General features: G+C 43.4%; 1 protein-coding gene across 2 annotated transcripts in view; it reads right to left on the bottom strand.

Moving 5' to 3' along the window:
• LOC118367095 (vesicle-fusing ATPase) overlaps window positions 1-15,274 on the bottom strand; it is a 40,387-nt gene extending 25,113 nt beyond the window's left edge. The window contains exons 1-4 of one of the 2 annotated variants that reach the window (XM_052490330.1): window positions 15,106-15,274; window positions 4,573-4,658; window positions 3,312-3,411; window positions 1,997-2,036 (exon numbers count right to left, since the gene is read on the bottom strand). In XM_052490330.1, coding sequence (XP_052346290.1) covers window positions 1,997-2,036; window positions 3,312-3,411; window positions 4,573-4,658; window positions 15,106-15,117 — 238 coding nt within the window. In that variant the 5' untranslated portion in view covers window positions 15,118-15,274. Of the gene's footprint in view, window positions 1-1,996; window positions 2,037-3,311; window positions 3,412-4,567; window positions 4,659-15,105 lie in introns of both variants that reach the window. The other variant, XM_052490331.1, reaches the window with a different exon arrangement.
• Window positions 15,275-21,487: the final 6,213 nt, after the last annotated feature.

Here is a 21,487-nt window from a genome sequence, read left to right as displayed (position 1 = left end):
CACCTACTCATTCAAGGCTTTCTTTATTTTTACTATGTTCTACATTGTAGAATAATAGTGAAGACATCAACAACTATGAAATGACAAATATGGAATCATGTAGTAAGCAAAAGTGTTAAACAAATCAAAATAAATGGTATATTTGTGATTCTTCAAATAGCCACCCTTTGCCTTGATGACTGCTTTGTACATTATTGGATTCTCTCAACCAGCTTCACCTGGAATGCTTTTCCAACAGTCTTGAATGAGTTCCCATTGCAAATAAAATCAACGACAGCGTCACCAGCAAATCACCCCCACACCATAACACCACCTCCTCCTCCATGCTTCACCGTGGGAAATACACATGTGGAGATCATGCGTTCACCCACACCGCATCTCACAAATCTCCATCGGTCTAAAGTCCATTGCTCGTGTTTCTTGGCCCAAGAAAGTCTCTTCCTTTCCTTTCCTTTGTGTCCTTTAGTAGTGGTTTCTTTGCAGCTATTCGACCATGAAGGCCTGATTCACGCAGTCTCCTATGAACAGTTGATGTTGAGGTGTCTGTTACTTGAACTCTGTGAAGAATTTATTTGGGCTGCAATTTCTGATGCTGGTAACACTAATGAACTTATCATCTGCAGCAGAGGTAACTCTGGATCTTCCTTTCCTGTGACGGTCCTCATGAGAGCCAGTTTCATCATAGCACTTGATGGTTGTTGTGACTCTGCACTTGAAGAAACATTCCAACGTTTTTTCCCGTATTGACTGACCTTCATGTCTTAAAGTAATGTTGGACTGCCGTTTCTCTTTGCATATTGGAGCTGTAGTTGCCATAATATGGACTTGGTCTTTTACCAAATAGTGATATCTTCTGTATACGGGGGTTACCTTGTCAGAACACAACTGATTGGCTCAAATGCATTAAGGAAAGAAAGAAATTGCACAAATGAACTTTTAAGAAGGCACACATTCTTAAATGCTGCCAAAGATACTTCAACTGAGTACTGAGCATCTGAATACTTATGCAAATGTGATATTTCAGGTTTTTTTTTTAAATATGTACCCAAAACATTTCTGCAGCATTGAGGTCCCCAGTGGTCTCCATCATTCTTTCTGACAGAGCTCCAGAGTTCCTCTGTGGAGATGGGAGAACTTCCAGAGGACAACCATCTCTGCAACACTCCCCAATCAAGCCTTTATGGTAGAGTGAGGCACCACACCTCAGTAAAGCACATACTCAAAAGGCACCCAATGGTTTGATGAAACCAATTAGCAAAAATATAACTTTTTTTTGCTTTGTCATTATGGGTTAGTGTGTGTACATTGAGGGGAAAAAGCAATTTAATTAATTTTTGAATAAGGCTGTAACGTAACAAATTATGGAAAAAGTCAAGGGGTCTGAATTCTATCAAATATATTCAAAAATTATAAAAATATTCATACAAATACATTTGAAAGAAAAATAACACCTTCTTACTATTGAGTTGTATTTTTGTCTTTCCCATGCACCCTCTGAATGGCACAAATACACAATCCATGTCTCAATTGTCTCAAGGCTTAAAAATCCTTATTTAACCTGTCTCATATCTTCATCTACACTGATTGAAGTGTATTTAACAAGTGACATCAATAAGGCATCATAGCTTTCACCTGATCAGTCTATGTCATGGAATAGGCAGGTGTACCTCATGTTTTTTACACTCAGTGTATTGCAATCAACTGGAAGCTCTATCACTGCAGCAAAGGATCATGGGATAATTGCCATTTCTCTGACATAGTAGAAACATCTATAACCATTAGAGTGAAATATGATTAGGTTGCAGGGTTTTTGCTAGAGAAGGATGCTGGGTTGTTATTGTTGAGACTGAGTGGTTATTGTGGCTATGGACCAGAGTTAACCATCAATAGGAGAGCAATAATACAATGGCAATGGTAATCAATTGCCTTAAAGAGGCTGCTTGAAGCCTTCCTGCACTCGCACACAATCACCTCACAGTTCATGCTTTACTCTTACCTTCCACATCCTGACCAATGGAGATGCCTGCCCATTTTCTCTGAAAAACAAGTCATTTATCCCAATCAGTGTACAGTTCACACATTTCCTTTATATAAACTATTTATGGCAGGGTTGGGCCAACTATTTGGCTTGAGAGCCACAATGTGATTTCGAAATCCAACAGAGGGCCCACAGATTTTTTCTTACAGATATGTTTGTCAATATCATTTTGCGGGCCAGAAAAGGGAAGTTATTTGAATATATATAGGTCCATTATAATTTAAAAGGAGTGGCCTGGAGTGTTTTTTTTTGCCCAAAATAAATCACCCCCCCACCCTGATTTATGGCATCCAGTTTCTCAGCAACAAGGTATAAACAGGCCCAGGAAAAATACATTCTTGCATATGTGGACGACAGTACATCTCCAACGCAACAACACTAATAAATAGGGTGTTCTGACAAAAACAGTGGTGTAACGTTCCTCTCAAACATGGTCTTGTTTTACAACCCATTTCATCTTTCAAGAAGAACATCAGTCACACAACGGTCAAAAACCATCAGGACCAGGCAACAGGTTTTTGACTGATCGTGAACTGATGTGTCACCTACTTTATATGATTTAGGCCTAAGCTCATGGCTGATGTATGGAGCATTACTTTACATGACATAGGCCTAAGCTCTTGGCTGATGTACGGAGCATTACTTTACATGACTTAGGCCTAAGCTCTTGGCTGATGTACGGAGCATTACTTTACATGACTTAGGCCTAAGCTCTTGGCTGATGTATGGCACATTAGGCCATTGACAAATGTCCAGTGAAGAGTTATGGTGTAGTGCTTCGCTACACCTTCAAATGTTTCTTACGTTTACACTCCAATCTAGTTGTAAAATAAGACCGGGGTGAGGATGTTACCGTAGTACCTGTGTGCTGCTGTGGCTGCAGAGTTTAAAGATGGAGAAAGAGCAGGCAGTCAGGCAAGGTCAAAGGTCAAAAGCAGTGACACACATGATAGAAAGACAACAGACCGAGAGAGGAGGAACACACAGACAGGCCATAGAAGTCAGACAGCTAGAGCACAGTACAGCCCCAGCTGAAGTAAGACGCTCAGATGGCGTCAGTTACATCCACAAAATGTTCCGGGATCTGCACTTGTAGAAACCCACTTCATCCTCATTGATTAAATAATGGCTTTATTTATAAACGCCCTAAAGATGTGGGTTAGACCTTTAGTCCGTTTACTGTTACAAGACATTTTACACAAGACATTCAAGCAAGGATAGGCTTAAACACAGTGTGTAGCCTATTTCTGAAGGCCATGATGGTGGCTCCTACCTGGGGAAGACTGAAGGCGATGGTTCCTGGGACCACACTCTGGTGAGTCTTCACTGTGAACACAAACTTGTGGGTGGGCGTGGTTCTCACCGTCACGTGACTGCGTAGAGGAGAAGAATATCATACAAAGTACTAGATATGCATGGATATGCATGGATAGCAAGCATTCTATTGAGAGAGAGAGAGATTTTTCCATGTTCCATGTTGTGTGTTAAAGACATATACTACCATTCAAAAGTTTTATATATACTACCATCCCAATTTTGTATTTATTTATTTTATTTTACCGCCTTTTTCGTAGTTACTATCTTGTCTCGTCGCTACAACTCCCGCACGGGCTCGGGAGAGACGAAGGTCGAAAATCATGCGTCCTCCGAAACACAACCCAACCAAGCCGCACTGCTTCTTAATAACACAGCGCGCATCCAACCCGGAAGCCAGCTGCACCAATGTGTCGGAGGAAACACCGTACACCTGGCGGCCTTGGTTAGCGCACACTGCGCCCGGCCCGCCACAGGAGTCGCTGGTGCGTGATGAGACAAGGATATCCCTACCGGCCAAACCCGGACAACGCTAGTCCAATTGTGCGTCGCCCCACGGACCTCCCAGTCGTGGCCGGCAGCGACAGAGCCTGGGCACGAACCCAGCTAGCGCTGGTACAGCTAGCGCTGCAGTGCCCTTGACCACTGCGCCGCCTGGGAGGCCCTACCGTCCCAAACTTTTGAACGGTAGTGTACATATTTAGCTTGGCTATAATACAGTATATGTAAGCCTAACAGACATCAGAAACCTGGAGTGAACTAGAGCTGGGAATTGCCAGGGACCTCACGATACCATATGTATAGTGATTGGACACAGAGATTTTTATTTCAATTTCAAGTTTCAAACACATTGCTGACTATACGTCTGCTGCAGAGAGACAAGGGAAAAAACATTTTTGATCAGTCAGGGAAATTAAAATGCTGAAAACAGAATGGGTTATTTCTTTCACCAGGTGAGAAGGTTTGTTGAGTCCCCACACCTGCCCCAGAGGGACATGTGCAGGCCAGAGATGAGAAAAGGCAGAGACAATTTAGTGACATGATAGAAAAGGAAATCAGAGCAGCCATAGTGTGATTGCCCTGAGGCTTTTTTTGGCATCGTGCCTAGAGAGCTGAGCCCCAGTTATGCACTGTGACCTGCCACTAACCACACACTGATTTAACAGAGGCACCTCAGGGCTGGGACTCAAAACACACACACACACACACTCACACCTTACTGTTCAAACTGTGACTCCTTCTCACTCACGACTGCACAGTTGGTCAGTGACAGTTCATCTGTTGGACATCGCCCGGCTTGCAGAGTCTGGAAAGGAGAAGAAAAGGAGGCTCAATAACCTTTACAAAAGGGACACATGACCCAATGACATATATGTATATGCTGTAATGAGAAGACCTCTTCCCTTGGCTGTGAATCCTTACAAGATCACAGCAACTGTACTGATGTAAATGGGGCCAATGTGTGACATTGGGATCAACATTTCAAAATGTTTGAAACAAAAAATAATTCATGCAGTTCCACGTGTGTACTAAAAGGAATAAAAGTGAATATATGCAAATTTGCCCATAACCTATTCAACAACATATGCTTAAAACTATACATCCTTTGAGCAGGGTTCATAGATACATTGGCAAGTCACATTCAAGGACATTCAGGGGCTTTTTCAAGCACTTAATTGTAATTTTCAAGGACCTCAATGTTATACAATTGTATAATGTATATAATTCTACATATAGGGCCTAATATAGAACCCTCCCTCCTCCCAAAAATGCATGCAAAAAGTTTTTTTTTTAAATAAGAAAAAAGTAGGCCATTATCACTAAGAATAAAGCATTATTATGCCGACCTGTGTGGTCGACGCAGGCACACATTTTAAATATATGAATAGCGATTGAATTGATCTCACTATCGCTGTTTTTATCCTGAGAAAGTTACCAAAAACCAGGTTACGTTTTTTTTATGTGAGGATTTGTATGGAAAGGCAAGTTGAAGCCAACATCAGATGTTGGCATCCCCATAATAACAGCACGTGGTTTTACAGCAACAGAGTAACGCAACACCCTTCAATTGAAGCGGTGGGAAACAAACGAAAGTGGCCACAACTCTCACAAAAAATGTATCAAAAATTAAATCAAATTCAAGTTGAAGTAGGCTAATTCAAGCCCCTTGTATTGTTTAAAACTGCAGGTCTAACATTGAAAACAAAATGTATGTTTTGAACGGTCATCCAGCTCGCAATTCCAAGTCGGGAACTCCGGCCTCTTTCTAGAGCTCCAACCTGAAGATCATTGACGTCCTGAAAGCACCATAAATCCAGAGACTGACAGACTTTGAAGACAAAGTTTGATGAAAGTTCGCCCATAAGAAGGACCGCCTCGCCACGTTCAAGTGAGACCATGTCTTGTATACTGCTGCATAAATGATGTAATATGACAGGGAGATATGTATACTGTAGCTAAAAAATAAAACATGTATGTTGTGTAGTAGCCCATGTGTCTCACCTTAAGAATTTGGTTCCTCTCCCCCTCATAACTTAGCCTACTGTTCTGACTTGGTGGTGCACATGTAGCGTCTAGCCTGTTTTAGAGAAATATTATCATTGAATATTGTAAGAGCTTTCATTGTCTGCTTATATGCCCATGTTATTTATCCTACGGTTCTGACTTGGTGTACTGGGAGAATACTGTAACAAAGGCCCGTGTTCTGAATTCTGTCTCTGTACATTCAAAAGTGCTGAATTGGCTACTCGCTCATTATGTCATAGTTTGTACATCTCAATTGTTTCATTGCTTATATTGTAGGTGTATCTCATTAGTACACTACATGACTAAAAAGTATGGACACCTGCTTGTCGAACACCTCATTCCAAAATCATGGGCATTAATATGGAGTTGGTCTCCCCTTTGCTGCTATAACAGCCTCCACTCTTCTGGGAAGGCTTTCTACTAGATTTTGGAACATTGCTGCAGGGACTTGCTTCCATTTAGCAACAAGAGCATTAGTGATGTTGGGCACTGATGTTCGGCAACTATGCCTGGCTCGCAGTTGGCGTTCCAATTCATCCCAAAGGTGTTCAATGGGGTCGAGGTTAGGGCTCTGTGTAGGCCAGTCAAGTTCTTCCACACCGATCTCGACAAACCATTTCTGTATAGACCTCGCTCTGTGCACAGGTGCATTGTCATGCTGAAACAGGAAACGGGCTTCCCCAAACTGTTGCCACAAAGTTGGAAGCACAGTATCATCTAGAATGTCATTGTATGCTATAGCGTTAAGATATCCATTCACTGGAACTAAGGTGCCTAGACCGAACCATGGCAAACTGCCCCAGACCATTATTCCTCCTCCACCAAAATGTACAGTTGGCACTATGAAGTTGGCACTATGCGGCTGAGCTTTCGTTGCTCCTAGATGTTTCCACTTCACAATAACAGTACTTACAGTAGACCGGGGCAGCTCTAGCAGGAGAGAAATTTGACGAATTGACTTGTTGGAAAGGTGGCATCCTATGACAGTTCCACAATGAAAGTCAATGAGCTCTTCAGTAAAGTCAATCTACTGCCAATATTTGTCTATGGAGATTGCATGCCTGTGTGTTCAATGTTATACACCTGTGAGCAATGGGTGTGGCTGAAATAACCTAATCCACTCATTTTCAACTGTTCTGCCTGCGGCTATGGAACACTGACCTGTTCACCGGACGTGCTACCTGTCCCAGACCTGCTGTTTTCAACTCTCTAGAGACAGCAGGAGCGGTAGAGATACCCTTAATGATCGGCTATGAAAAGCCAACTCACATTTACTCCTGAGGTGCTGACTTGCTGCACCCTCAACAACTACTGTGATTATTATTATTTGACCATGCTGGTCATTTATGAACATTTGAACATCTTGGCCATGTTCGGTTATAATCTCCACCCGGCACAGCCAGAAGAGGACTGGCCACCCCTCAGAGCCTGGTTCCTCTCTAGATTTCCTCCTAGGTTTTGGCCTTTCTAGGGTGTTTTTGCTAGCCACCGCGCTTCTACACCTGCGTTGCTTGCTGTTTGTGGTTTTCAGCTGGGTTTCTGTACAGCACTTTGAGATATCAGCTGATGTAAGAAGGGCTTTATAAATACATTTGAGTTGAAAGTGTCCATATACACTATATATACAAAAGTATCTCATTCATAATTTTAGGCAATGTTGGAATGATTTCATTGTTTTGCTTACTTTGTGTATTATAATTAGCTCGTGTGTTTTCCTTCACGAGGAGGGGATATTATATAATGTTGTTGGGTCTGTAACCATGCTTCCCATTCAAATATTTGTTTTCAACAGAAAAGCTCAGGAATGGACCCTTGTATTTCCAGTTGATATTGCGAGGGTTGTTTTGTTTCTATAAAAGTGGATCCCCGTGATTGTATTTTCCTTCCTTTTTAGACCACATAGGCCATATAAAATCACACAAAGCAGTGTAGTGGCTTTGCTGGCATGCTGGTGTGAAAATAATCAACTAATCAGCTGGACACCAAATACACATCCAACAAGTATTGTGTATAATTATTTTAGAACCATGTTAATTACAGTATCGATTTAGGTTTTAAGTATCAAGGTACGGTGACTCCTTCAGTAAGAAGCATTTGATTTGAGGATATATAGTAAACCTTGCACAATCTGACAATCTCTTAGAGGGGGAAAAAAACTATTGGAACCAAGACTTTAAAATAACTGATATTGGTATAAAAATGGAGGGGATGAAGGAGCATAACTAATGAAATTACAGTTAATGAAAATATATGCTCAATTCAGTATAAACTAATATATCGAATGCATTATACAAGAGTCTTAAGTGTAAAACTAACAATGCCTTCTGGGAACGCTATAAAGCCCAAAAGTTACGAGTTAGAAAGTTGGCTGTTTTTTAATTAAAAATGTCATTTTAATCCGCCCGTCTGCATATTTCTAGACATGGCACACGAGGGTGCAGTGAGATACCGGATGGGTTGGATGATACGTTTCTCCTCAATCCTCTTGAAAAAGAAAACAGAATACTTAACTGGAAATCAACCAATCCTCCATCGTTAACACAATGGAAAGGTCAAAGGTTTTATTATCCAAATGTTGAACGTGTGTGGATGATAGACAGAAACAAAATGGTGCCGTTTGAATCTGTGTCGGAGAGTGATACAGACGCTGGAAATGGGGGGTGTGAGCAGGTGGGTCTTGGTAGATCGTTGATGTTTGTATTGTCGTCTGCATGCTGTCATTTGTATGTTTTGTACCGTTTGAAAAAATTATCATAGTACAAAATAAAAAGAAGCATTCAATTTTGCAGTGCATAGATTATTTGGAATTTGTGTTCCCATAAAGTGTTTTCACCCTGTAACATAAGGAGACAGGAAATGTTACACTGCATTTCTGAGATTTCTATACAAAAAAAATGTCTGACTGCTAGATCCACGATTCTTACAGGGTTCAAGTTCAATGTCTAATTTAACTGATTAATGCTTAATATATGATATGACAACTTACACTGCCATAAATGCAAGGACAGCAAAGTCGTGTTTTATGTCACACCAATTTAGACAAGTCCGTCAAGACACCAACCATGATAAAGGGTTAAACATTCATTTTTTTAAACCGACTCGTGAATTTGATTTAATCTAGATATGATTCCCCCCTTATATCGTAATGTAACGACATGTAAAACATAGGCAGATTATTATAAACGACTTAACAGCTGTAACAATTTGTCCAGTGTAGAAAATCCTTACTGATAGCTTAGTTTATAGAAAAACCCAAATGTTATCACATGGCCATGGCCTTTTAATGAGCATAGCTATTTGAATGGATTGTACTGCTAACAAGCTGCTCTAATTCATAATATCCTCAACATTGTAATGTGAGGAGTCTACTACGCAAACATATTACACACACGTCTACATGTGGGAAACAGGTTCACTGCCTTGCATTCCTGTGTAGATTGTCAACCGATGCACCTTTGCCAGACGGCTTGTGTTCAAATACACTGCTCAAAAAAATAAAGGGAACACTTAAACAACACAATGTAACTCCAAGTCAATCACACTTCTGTGAAATCAAACTGTCCACTTAGGAAGCAACACTGATTGACAATACATTTCACATGCTGTTGTGCAAATGGAATAGACAGCGGGTGGAAATTATAGGCAATTAGCAAGACACCCCCAATAAAGGAGGGGTTCTGCAGGTGGTGACCACAAACCACTTCTCAGTTCCTATGCTTCCTGGCTGATGTTTTGGTCACTTTTGAATGCTGGCGGTGCTTTCACTCTACTGGTAGCATGAGACGGAGTCTACAACCCATACAAGTGGCTCAGGTAGTGCAGCTCATCCAGGATATACACCCATGAGGGGCCGCAGTGTTGAGAATCAGCGTGCAGACGTGTTGTTGCCTACCCTTACCACCTGGGTGCGGCCCATCAGGAAATCCAGGATCCAGTTGCAGAGGGAGGGGTTTAGTCCCAGGGTCCTTAGCTTAGTGATGAGCTTTGAGGGCACTATGGTGTTGAACGCTGAGCTGTAGTCAATGAACAGCATTCTCACATAAGTGTTCCTTCTGTACAGGTGGGAAAGGGCAGTGTGGAGCGCGATAACGTCATCTGTGGATCTGTTTGGGCGGTATGCGAATTGGAGTGGGTCTAGGGTATTTTTATTTGACCTTTATTTAACTAGACAAGTCAGTTGGAAGTTTACATACACTTAGTTTGGAGTGAATAAAACTTGTTTTTCAACCACTCCACAAATTTCTATAGTTTTGGCAAGTCGGTTAGGACATCTACTTTGTGCATGACACAATTTTTCCAACAATTGTTTACAGACAGATTGTTTCACTTATAATTCACTGTATCATAATTCCAGTGGGTCAGAAGTTTGATCGACCTTTCAGGTTATGTCGATATAGGACTCGTTTTACTGTTGTTCTGGGATTGATTTGCACTTTTCGCACCAAAGTACGTTCATCTCTAGGAGACAGAATTTGAATACTTGTAGGTCTTCTATCCCTGATATCCTTCAACCCTGATCTTATTCTCTAGATATTAGCTAAAAATGCCAACATCGGAATCAGCCGACGTCTAGTTTAACGCCGATGTTAAAAACCGATGTCAAAGCTACCGTGCATACCTATATAACGTAGGTACATGACGCAATGTCGCCACGTAATATTTTGCGCTACACATGCAACACAGCATTCCTAACCTAGCCCACAATGTCTGCTGTGTGAATCAAGCAGTCAACAAGTTGAGCAGTCATTTGAACGAGTAAGAACATTTCAGCGAGACACTCAAAGGTGAAATCCATTAAAGCCAACATAATGGAATTCATTGCCCTTGACAATCATCCGGTCTCTGTTGTGGGTGATGTTGGCTTTCGCCGACTGGTCGAGCACCGGTACACACTACCAAGTGTGCTATTTTTCAGATGTTTCCCTACCGGAGTTACACAGTAATAGTGTCACTGATATTAGCTTCACGACATACTATGGAATGCCATTTGGCTCTTTGCGTGTAAAAAAAATACAGTAGCACTGTCAAAGCAGTACAAAAAATGTCTGCAAACAAGTAAACCCCGGACACGAATGATGTGTTTACAATACCCCGTTGGTAATAAAGCATCATTTGTTCGACTGCAACTTCTGGGGTTGCTAGCTTTAGCTTGGTACCTAGCTAGCACCATTACAACCAGCCTGAAAACAATGACCAGTCGAAACTGCAGTCATTTTCATTATTCTTAGCAATGATTTAGGAAACCTTGTGAGTAAGTATTAGCAAGGTTGCCACTTGTTGTTCGCCTATTGAAATTTAACTTCAGTTCATGAAAATAAATAGCTAGCCAGCTACTTAACCCTGTTGCCCAATTCTAATGTTATAAGCAGCCAGCTAGCTTCATCTGGCTAGTGAGACTCGACCGGACCGGGTTATGTGTTGTGAAGCTAGCAATTTAGGCACAATAGTGGAATTTGCATCTATGAGCTAGCTAGCTTTTTTTAAATGACCAGCACTGTAGATACGCGAGACAACTCTACCAGCATCATAGCACACATATCGATGAATTGTTGTGACATGAAATACGAGTGATAGTGTAATCAATGTGTGATAACTACGTAAAAAATGTCTGAAAGTGTTAAATTATTATGTAACGTGCAGTCATATTCAAGTCCTGATTGGTCAAAGAGTGTTATTTGACGTGTATCTTTTTGACACACAAAGATCCAAACGGCGTTCCATAGAAATCCTGGTTGACAATGAAACGACTGAACAAATGAACAACGAAACATCACAGCAAGTAAGTGAAAGAAATGGGTTTTGATTCTGTTTTACTGGTAATGGGGACATACGTCCCTGGTGACGCTGGGCCAATTGTGCACCGCCCTATGGAACTCCCGATCATGGCCGGAAGTGATACAGCCTGGATTCGAACCACGGACTGTTGTTTCACCTCTTGCCTACGACCGCTGCGTCCATGTGTGTGTGTTAACTATTTAACTGTACTAGAATACTTAAAAGGCCGCTAATTTTTTTTTTTTTTTTCATTTTTATTGGCAAGGAAAATATTGAATATCGGTATCAGCCAAAAATGCAATATCGGTGCATCACTCATTTCAATCCAAAAAATGGAAGGGGCTTAATGTTTACGGGGCCTTAATAGGTACACTTACCACATATGCTGAGCACTTAATGGAAAACTGTGGAATACTGAGCTCAGTTGGCTGACAGGAGCAAATATCTAGGGCTTTTCACCCTCTAAGGCAAAGAAAGACTTTCTAATGATGTGTGGAACACTAAGAGCACAGTTTTAACTAAGCAGTTTCAATTAAGTTATTGCGAGTTGCAGATTTTGTTAAGGGAATTCTTCACATTCTTTTGAAATGTAATCAGCTCAAAATGAAAAGAAAAAACCTACAGGGAAAACTACACGTGAACAAGACTCTGCTTGATTTAAGTACAATTAACTGCCAAAATAAAGAACCAAAATAAAGTGTCTGAATAAGGCGTTGGGCCACCACGAGCCAGAACAGTTTCAATGCATCTTGGCATAGATGGTACAACTGTCTGAAGGTCTATTGGAGAGATGCGACACAATTCTTCCACGAGAAATTCCATTATTTGGTGTTTTGTTGAAGGCGTTGCTTAAACTGGTGCAGTGATTTTCAATGCCTGTATGCAGATAATAAACTGTGCCCACTAGATTCCAAGGCCAGAAAAAGTCCAAAATCTCAAATGTGCTATTTGGTAATGATAAACACGGGTGAAATTAGTGCAAGGATGGAGGCCTCTTGTTTCTGTTTTTGAGGAAGGAGACTTCACTTCCTTCTTTTCCAGAACAGAAAAACCTACTGAATGCAGCCGGGCAGGATATGAGATATTATTTTTGGTAAACAAGGAAATTAGTGATGGGTGAATGCTCAAGCAATTATCCTATTCTTGCAGACAGTTATGCTGACAGCTGCGGCAGGGGCCCGAGTCACATCATAACATTTTGTTATCCACAGATTCCACACATTTACAGTCAAAGATTAATCTCCATTTCATATGTGCTACAGTGCCACTGTCAGTCAGTGGATACCCAGATGGCTAGCTAGTCCACATTGTTCATAGAGCTAGAGCGAAAGTGGAAAGCTATAGGTAACATTAAATTACATTTGGACTTCACTATCGGTTGTGCCTCTTTCCAAGCAGTTGGCAATTTCAATGTCACTTCCCTGCTGGTACGAGTGTGTGTGGGCATGGGAGTATCTACACTAGAGTACGTGGACACCCCTTCAAATGAGTGGATCTGGCTTTCAGCCACACCCGTTGCTGACAGGTGTATAAAATCAAGCACACAGCCATGCAATCTACATAGACAAACATTGGCAGTAGAATGGCCCGTACTGAAGAGCTCAGTGACTTTCGAATTGGCATCTCCAACAGGTCAGTTTGTCAAATTTATGCCCTGCAAGAGCTACCCCGGTCAACTGTCCGTGCTGTTATTGTGAAGTGGAAACGTCTAGGAGCAACAACGGCTCTTCCGTATAGTGGAAGGCCACACAAGCTCACAGAACGGGACCACCGAACGCTGAAGCACAGCGCGTAAAATTCATCTGTCCTCGGTTGCAACACTCACTACTGAGTTTCAAAACTGCCTCTGGAAGCAATTTCAGCACAATAACTGTTTTCGGGAGCTTCATGAAATGGGTTTCCATGGCCGAGTAGCAGCACCCAAGCCTAAAATCACCATGCGCAATGCCAAGTGTCGGCTGGAGTGGTGTAAAGCTCGCCACCATTGGACTCTGGAGCAGTGGAAATGTTTTCTCTGGGGTGATGAATCACGCTTCACCATCTGGCAGTTCAATGGACAAATCTGGGTTTGGATCATGCCAAGACAACGCTACCTGTCCCAATGCATAGCGCCAACAGTAAAGTTTGGTAGAGGAAGAACAATGTTATGTGGCTATTTTTCATGGTTCAGGCTAGGCCCCTTAGTTCCAGTGAAAGGAAAGCTTAACGTTACAGCATACAATGACATTTTAGACAATTCTGTGCTTCCAACTTTGTGGCAACAGTTTGAGGAAGACACTTTACTGTTTCATTGTTACCATTCCATACAGAAATGTTTTTTTGGAGATCGGTGTGGAAGAACTTGATTGGCCAGCACAGAGCACTGACCTCAACCCCACCGAACACCTTTGGAATTAATTGGAACACCGATTACGAGCCAGGCCTAATCGCCCAACTCAAGATTAAAGCCCAAGATTTTGGAATGAGATGTTCGACGAGCAGGTGTCCATATACTTTTGGCCATGTAGTGTACCTAGCTAGACTGGTCATAAAAGCTACTCAACAAGTTATCCAGCTGTTAAACCTTGGCAGGCGGGATTTAGAAGAGCGTGGGGCCTAGGATTGAGCCTTGGGGTACTGTATGACAGTCATAGACCGGTTCGGCAAATTGAAAGACAGGATGGCATTAATTGGCATTTCTCTACAAGTAGGGTGAGTGAACATGTTTTTTCTACTTGCGTACACACACAGAGAGAAATCAGTACCATGGACAGCTACATCATATTAGTTTACATTGATTGGCCCAAATTGTTTTTGGTATATTTTAGTTGTCACTGTATTAGAATAAGCATAAGTGATTTGATGATGTTGAAATATTGAGTTGAAATGGTGCTGGAATAGTGGAGGCAGCTCCTGTTTTCTTTGCAACTTTCGGGTAACTCTCCATGGTTCAATCGATAGTTGTTTAAGTAGTCTGAAAAATGCTAAATGCTTTTGTGGACTTCACCGGACAGATGTTGTTTTGTGATGAAACAACGGTGTGGTTGAAGTTATTCTGGCACTGTGTCTTATTGCCTCAACTTTAGGTCTATATCACAGTGGCAAGGCATATGAACGAACAGGTTATAGAGTAAACAACGCAACTATCACAACACATAGGTTGTAATATGGCTTTATTTTTCTGGCTTGGCTTCCCCAGTTCTTTTACCCACGCACCGGTACTCGCATTGTGTTGCTAGCAAGATAGATATTGCATGGCTTGCAGTCACTGAGGTATGCTCGCAGTGGACACTGGGCATAAAATACTCGGTCTTCCGGGCTAAGATTTGAATTACGTAAATTGCTCTGCCACACAGGCTAGTGAGTTAGAGGTAGTAGCAGATTCTGAAAAATCCTTAAAACACAGCATTGTTATCATTCTCGCCAATGTGTAAATATGTTTAACTAAAGCCATTTACTTAAAAGAAACTCACCCGGCCGGCCATCTTGGTGTTTGTTGTCGTTTTTCAAATGCAATTCAGCATAAAAGTTCCCAACACTGCTGTCAGCACAATCGTGCGTTGAACTCCACTACAGGCTTGAAAAATGAAGTGGGCGGGATCGACGTTGCTTCTGAAGTGATGTCATCACGTACACGTTGGCGACGAAATCTTTGACCAGATACTCAAATGAAAAAAATAAAAATGGAAGGAAGTCGGGAGGAGGCAATATCAAGTGGGACCATTCCAGCCAATGAGGGGGCAGATACGTGTTGCTTTAAAGGCACAAATCTGATATAAAGTGCATTGTTTCAAAGTTGCCGGGATGTCACATGTCCTATTTATAGCAGCACATTTTTATTTGTATTTATTTAACCTTTATTTAACTAGGCAAATCAGTTAAGAACAAATTCTTATTTACAATGATGGCCTACCAAAAGGAAAAAGACCTCCTGTGGGGATGGATTAAAAAATTTAAATAAATGAATAAATAACATTTACATTTACATTTAAGTCATTTAGCAGACGCTCTTATCCAGAGCGACTTACAAATTGGTGCATTCACCTTATGACATCCAGTAGAATAGTCACTTTAAAATAGTGCATCTAAATCTTAAAGGGGGGGGGGGGTGAGAAGGATTACTTATCCTATCCTAGGTATTCCTTAAAGAGGTGGGGTTTCAGGTGTCTCCGGAAGGTGGTGATTGACTCCGCTGTCCTGGCATCGTGAGGGAGTTTGTTCCACCATTGGGGGGCCAGAGCAGCGAACAGTTTTGACTGGGCTGAGCGGGAACTGTACTTCCTCAGTGGTAGGGAGGCGAGCAGGCCAGAGGTGGATGAACGCAGTGCCCTTGTTTGGGTGTAGGGCCTGATCAGAGCCTGGAGGTACTGAGGTGCCGTTCCCCTCACAGCTCCGTAGGCAAGCACCATGGTCTTGTAGTGGATGCGAGCTTCAACTGGAAGCCAGTGGAGAGAGCGGAGGAGCGGGGTGACGTGAGAGAACTTGGGAAGGTTGAACACCAGACGGGCTGCGGCGTTCTGGATGAGTTGTAGGGGTTTAATGGCACAGGCAGGAGCCCAGCCAACAGCGAGTTGCAGTAATCCAGACAGGAGATGACAAGTGCCTGGATTAGGACCTGCGCCGCTTCCTGTGTGAGGCAGGGTCGTACTCTGCGGATGTTGTAGAGCATGAACCTACAGGAACGGGCCACCGCCTTGATGTTAGTTGAGAACGACAGGGTGTTGTCCAGGATCACGCCAAGGTTCTTAGCGCTCTGGGAGGAGGACACAATGGAGTTGTCAACCGTGATGGCGAGATCATGGAACGGGCAGTCCTTCCCGGGAGGAAGAGCAGCTCTGTCTTGCCGAGGTTCAGCTTGAGGTGGTGATCCGTCATCCACACTGATATGTCTGCCAGACATGCAGAGATGCGATTCGCCACCTGGTCATCAGAAGGGGAAAGGAGAAGATTAATTGTGTGTCGTCTGCATAGCAATGATAGGAGAGACCATGTGAGGTTATGACAGAGCCAAGTGACTTGGTGTATAGCGAGAATAGGAGAGGGCCTAGAACAGAGCCCTGGGTGAGAGCGCGTGGTGAGGAGACAGATTCTCGCCACGCCACCTGGTAGGAGCGACCTGTCAGGTAGGACGCAATCCAAGCGTGGGCCGCGACGGAGATGCCCAACTCGGAGAGGGTGGAGAGGAGGATCTGATGGTTCACAGTATCGAAGGCAGCCGATAGGTCTAGAAGGATGAGAGCAGAGGAGAGAGTTAGCTTTAGCGGTGCGGAGCGCCTCCGTGATACAGAGAAGAGCAGTCTCAGTTGAATGACTAGTCTTGAAACCTGACTGATTTGGATCAAGAAGGTCATTCAGAGAGAGATAGCGGGAGAGCTGGCCAAGGACGGCACGTTCAAGAGTTTTGGAGAGAAAAGAAAGAAGGGATACTGGTCTGTAGTTGTTGACATCGGAGGGATTGAGTGTAGGTTTTTTCAGAAGGGGTGCAACTCTCGCTCTCTTGAGGACGGAAGGGACGTAGCCAGCGGTCAGGGATGAGTTGATGAGCGAGGTGAGGTAAGGGAGGAGGTCTCCGGAAATGGTCTGGAGAAGAGAGGAGGGGATAGGGTCAAGCGGGCAGGTTGTTGGGCGGCCGGCCGTCACAAGACGCGAGATTTCATCTGGAGAGAGGGGAGAAAGAGGTCAGAGCACAGGGTAGGGCAGTGTGAGCAGAACCAGCGGTGCCGTTTGACTTAGCAAACGAGGATCGGATGTCGTCGACCTTCTTTTCAAAATGGTTGACGAAGTCATCTGCAGAGAGGAGGAGGGGAGGGGGGAGGATTCAGGAGTGAGGAGAAGGTGGCAAAGAGCTTCCTAGGGTTAGAGGCAGATGCTTGGAATTTAGAGTGGTAGAAAATGGCTTTAGCAGCAGAGACAGAGGAGGAAAATGTAGAGAGGAGGGAGTGACAGGATGCCAGGTCCGCAGGGAGGCGAGTTTTCCTCCATTTCCGCTCAGCTGCCCGGAGCCCTGTTCTGTGAGCTCGCAATGAGTCGTCGAGCCACGGGGCGGGAGGGGAGGACCGCGCCGGCCTGGAGGATAGGGGACATAGAGAGTCAAAGGATGCAGAAAGGGAGGAGAGGAGGGTTGAGGAGGCAGAATCAGGAGATAGGTTGGAGAAGGTATGAGCAGAGGGAAGAGATGATAGGATGGAAGAGGAGAGAGTAGCGGGGGAGAGGGAGCGAAGGTTGGGACGGCGCGATACCATCCGAGTAGGGGCAGTGTGGGAGGTGTTAGGTGAGAGCGAGAGGGAAAAGGATACAAGGTAGTGGTCGGAGACTTGGAGGGGAGTTGCAATGAGGTTAGTGGAAGAACAGCATCTAGTAAAGATGAGGTCGAGCGTATTGCCTGCCTTGTGAGTAGGGGGGGAAGGTGAGAGGGTGAGGTCAAAAGAGGAGAGGAGTGGAAAGAAGGAGGCAGAGAGGAATGAGTCAAAGGTAGACGTGGGGGAGGTTAAAGTCGCCCAGCACTGTGAGAGGTGAGCCGTCCTCAGGAAAGGAGCTTATCAAGGTATCAAGCTCATTGATGAACTCTCCGAGGGAACCTGGAGGGCGATAAATGATAAGGATGTTAAGCTTGAAAGGGCTGGTAACTGTGACAGCATGGAATTCAAAGGAGGCGATAGACAGATGGGTGAGGGAGAAAGAGAGAATGACCACTTGGGAGAGATGAGGATCCCGGTGCCACCACCCCGCTGACCAGAAGCTCTCGGGGTGTGCGAGAACACGTGGGCGGACGAAGAGAGAGCAGTAGGAGTAGCAGTGTTGTCTGTGGTGATCCATGTTTCCGTCAGTGCCAAGAAGTCGAGGGACTGGAGGGAGGCATAGGCTGAGATGAACTCTGCCTTGTTGGCCGCAGATCGGCAGTTCCAGAGGCTACCGGAGACCTGGAACTCCGCGCTGGGACCACCAGATTAGGGTGGCCGTGGCCACGCGGTGTGGAGCGTTTGTATGGTCTGTGCAGAGAGGAGAGAACAGGGATAGACAGACACATAGTTGACAGGCTACAGAAGAGGCTACGCTAATGCAAAGGAGATTGGAATGACAAGTGGACTACACGTCTCGAATGTTCAGAAAGTTAAGCTTACGTAGCAAGAATCTTATTGACTAAAATGATTAAAATGATACAGTACTGCTGAAGTAGGCTAGCTGGCAGTAGCTGCGTTGTTGACACTACACTAATCAAGTCGTTCCGTTGAACATAGAAATATAGGACAAACACACATCACGCCAAGAGAGACGACACAACACTACATAAAGAGAGACCTAAAGACAACAACATAGCAAGGCAGAAACACATGAGAACACAGCATGGTAGCAACACAAAACATGGTACAATCATTAAGGGGCACAGACAACAGCACAAAGGGCAAGAAGGTAGAGACAATACATCACGCAAAGCAGCCACAACTGTCAGTAAGAGTGTCCAGGATTGAGTCTTTGAATGAAGATATTGAGATAAAACCGTCCAGTTTGAGGGTTTGTTGCAGCTTGTTCCCATTCGCTAGCTACAGCGAAGTGAAAAGACGAGCGACCGAGGGATGTGTGCGCTTTGGGGACCTTTAACAGAATGTGACTGGCAGAACAGGTGTTGTATATGGAGGATGAGGGCTGCAGAAGATATCTCAGATAGGGGGGAGTGAGGCCTAAGAGTGTTTTATAAATAAGCATCAACCAGTGGGTCTTGCGACGGGTATACAGAGATGACCAGTTTACAGAGGAGTATAGAGTGCAGTGATGTGTCCAATAAGGAGATTTGGTGGCAAATCTGATGACAGAATGATAAAGAACATCTAGGCGCTCGAGCACACCCTTACCTGCTGATCTATAAATTATGTCTCCGTAATCTAGCATGGGTAGGATGGTCATCTGAATCAGGGTTAGTTTGGCAGCTGGGGTGAAAGAGGAGCGATTACGATGGAGGAAACCAAGTCTAGATTTAACTTTAGCCTGCAGCTTTGATATGTGCTGAGAGAAGGACAATGTGCTGTCTAGCCAAACTCCCAAGTACTTGTATGAGGTGACTACCTCATGCTCAGAGGTAGTAATCACACCTGTGGGGAGAGGCACATTCTTCTTACCAAACCACATTACCTTTGTTTTGGAGGTGTTCAGAACAAGGTTAATGGTACAGAAAGCTTGTTGGACACCAAGAAAGCTTTGTTGTAGAGCATTTCAAACTAAATCTGGGGAGGGGCCAGCTGAGTATAAGACTGTATCATCTGCATATAAATGGATGAGAGAGCTTCCTACTGCCTGAGCTTTGTTGTTGATGTAAATTGAGAAGAGCATGGGGCCTAGGATTGAGCCTTGGGGTACTCCCTTGGTGACAGGCAGTGGCTGAGACAGCCATTTTCTGACATTATACACTGCCCTATTTGAGAGAGGTAGTTCGCAAACCAGGCCAAAGACCCCTCAGAGACACCAATACTCCTTAGCCCACAAGAATGGAATGGTGTACCCTATCAAAAGCTTTGGCCAAGTCAATAAAAATAGCAGCACAACATTGCTTAGAATCAAGGGCAATGGTGACATCATTGAGGACCTTTAAGGTTGCAGTGACACATCCATAACCTGAGCGGAAACTAGATTTCATACCAGAGAGAACACTATAGACATCAAGAAAGCCAGCTAGTTGATTGACACATTTTTCCAACACTTTTGATAAACAGGGCAAAATAGAAATAGGCCTATAACAGTTAGGATCAGCTTGATCTCCCCCTTTAAATAAAAGACGAACCGTGGCTGCCTTCCAAGCAATGGGAACCTCCCCAGAAAGGAGAGACGGGTTAATAAGGTCTGAGATAGGCTTGCCGATGATAGGGGTAGCAACCGTAAAGAATAAAGGGTCTAAACCATCTGACCCAGATGTTTTTTTGGAGTAAAGTTTCAGGAGCCCCTCTAGCACCTCAGACTCAGTGACTACCTGCAGGAAGAAACCTTGTAGCGGGGCATTCCTAACAACCTAAGCATTACGGAACTTATATTAGATCAAATAAGCCTCACATATTAAATACACCATTACATTTTTGGGGACCAAATTCAACACTATAATTGAGCTTCATTCAAACAATCCGCTTGGTGAGAAAAAATAAGAAACACCACATGCAGATTTTGGGCCCAGTTATCCCTCGCGCTTCACCTCTTCCTCTCTGTACAAACTCACTGGGCATCTTTGCCAGTAATCCACAGATACAATAAGTACATTTACACAGTGGTGTAAATTGCTTAAGTAAAACTACTTTCAAGTACTACTTAAGTATTTGGGGGGGATATGTACTCGACTTTACTATTTACATTTTTGACAACTTTTAGTTTTACTACATTCCTAAAGAAAATAATGTACTTTTTATTCCATACATTTTCCCTGACACCCAAAAGTACTTGTTACATTTCGAATGCTTAGCAGGAAAGGAAATTGTCAAATTCCTGCACTTCTCAAGAGAACATCCCTGGTCATCCCTACTGCTTCTGATCTGACTGACTCACTAAAAACAAATGCTTAGCTTGTAAATTATGTCTGAGTGTTGGAGTGTGCCCATGGCTATCCTTAATTTGTTTAAAAAAAATAATACACTTATCCCATATGGTTTGGTTAGTATAAGGAATGTGAAATGATTTATACTTTTATTTTGATACTTAAGTATATTTTAGCAATTACATTTACTTTTGATAGTTAATATCACAGCCATATCACAAACCCCCAAGTTGTGTGAGGTTCTGTGTTATGCACTATATCCCCGTTACCATATCATATGTAATGGAATATTATTTGCTGTTGGCTTGTGTGGGTGTATGTGTTATGCAACATAGGGCGGCAGG

Source organism: Oncorhynchus keta, chromosome 3 (assembly GCF_023373465.1).
Source record: "Oncorhynchus keta strain PuntledgeMale-10-30-2019 chromosome 3, Oket_V2, whole genome shotgun sequence".
Classification (NCBI taxonomy): domain Eukaryota; kingdom Metazoa; phylum Chordata; class Actinopteri; order Salmoniformes; family Salmonidae; genus Oncorhynchus; species Oncorhynchus keta.
The sequence above is the reverse complement of the archived record's forward strand: the minus strand, read 5'-3'. Positions and strand labels throughout refer to the sequence as shown.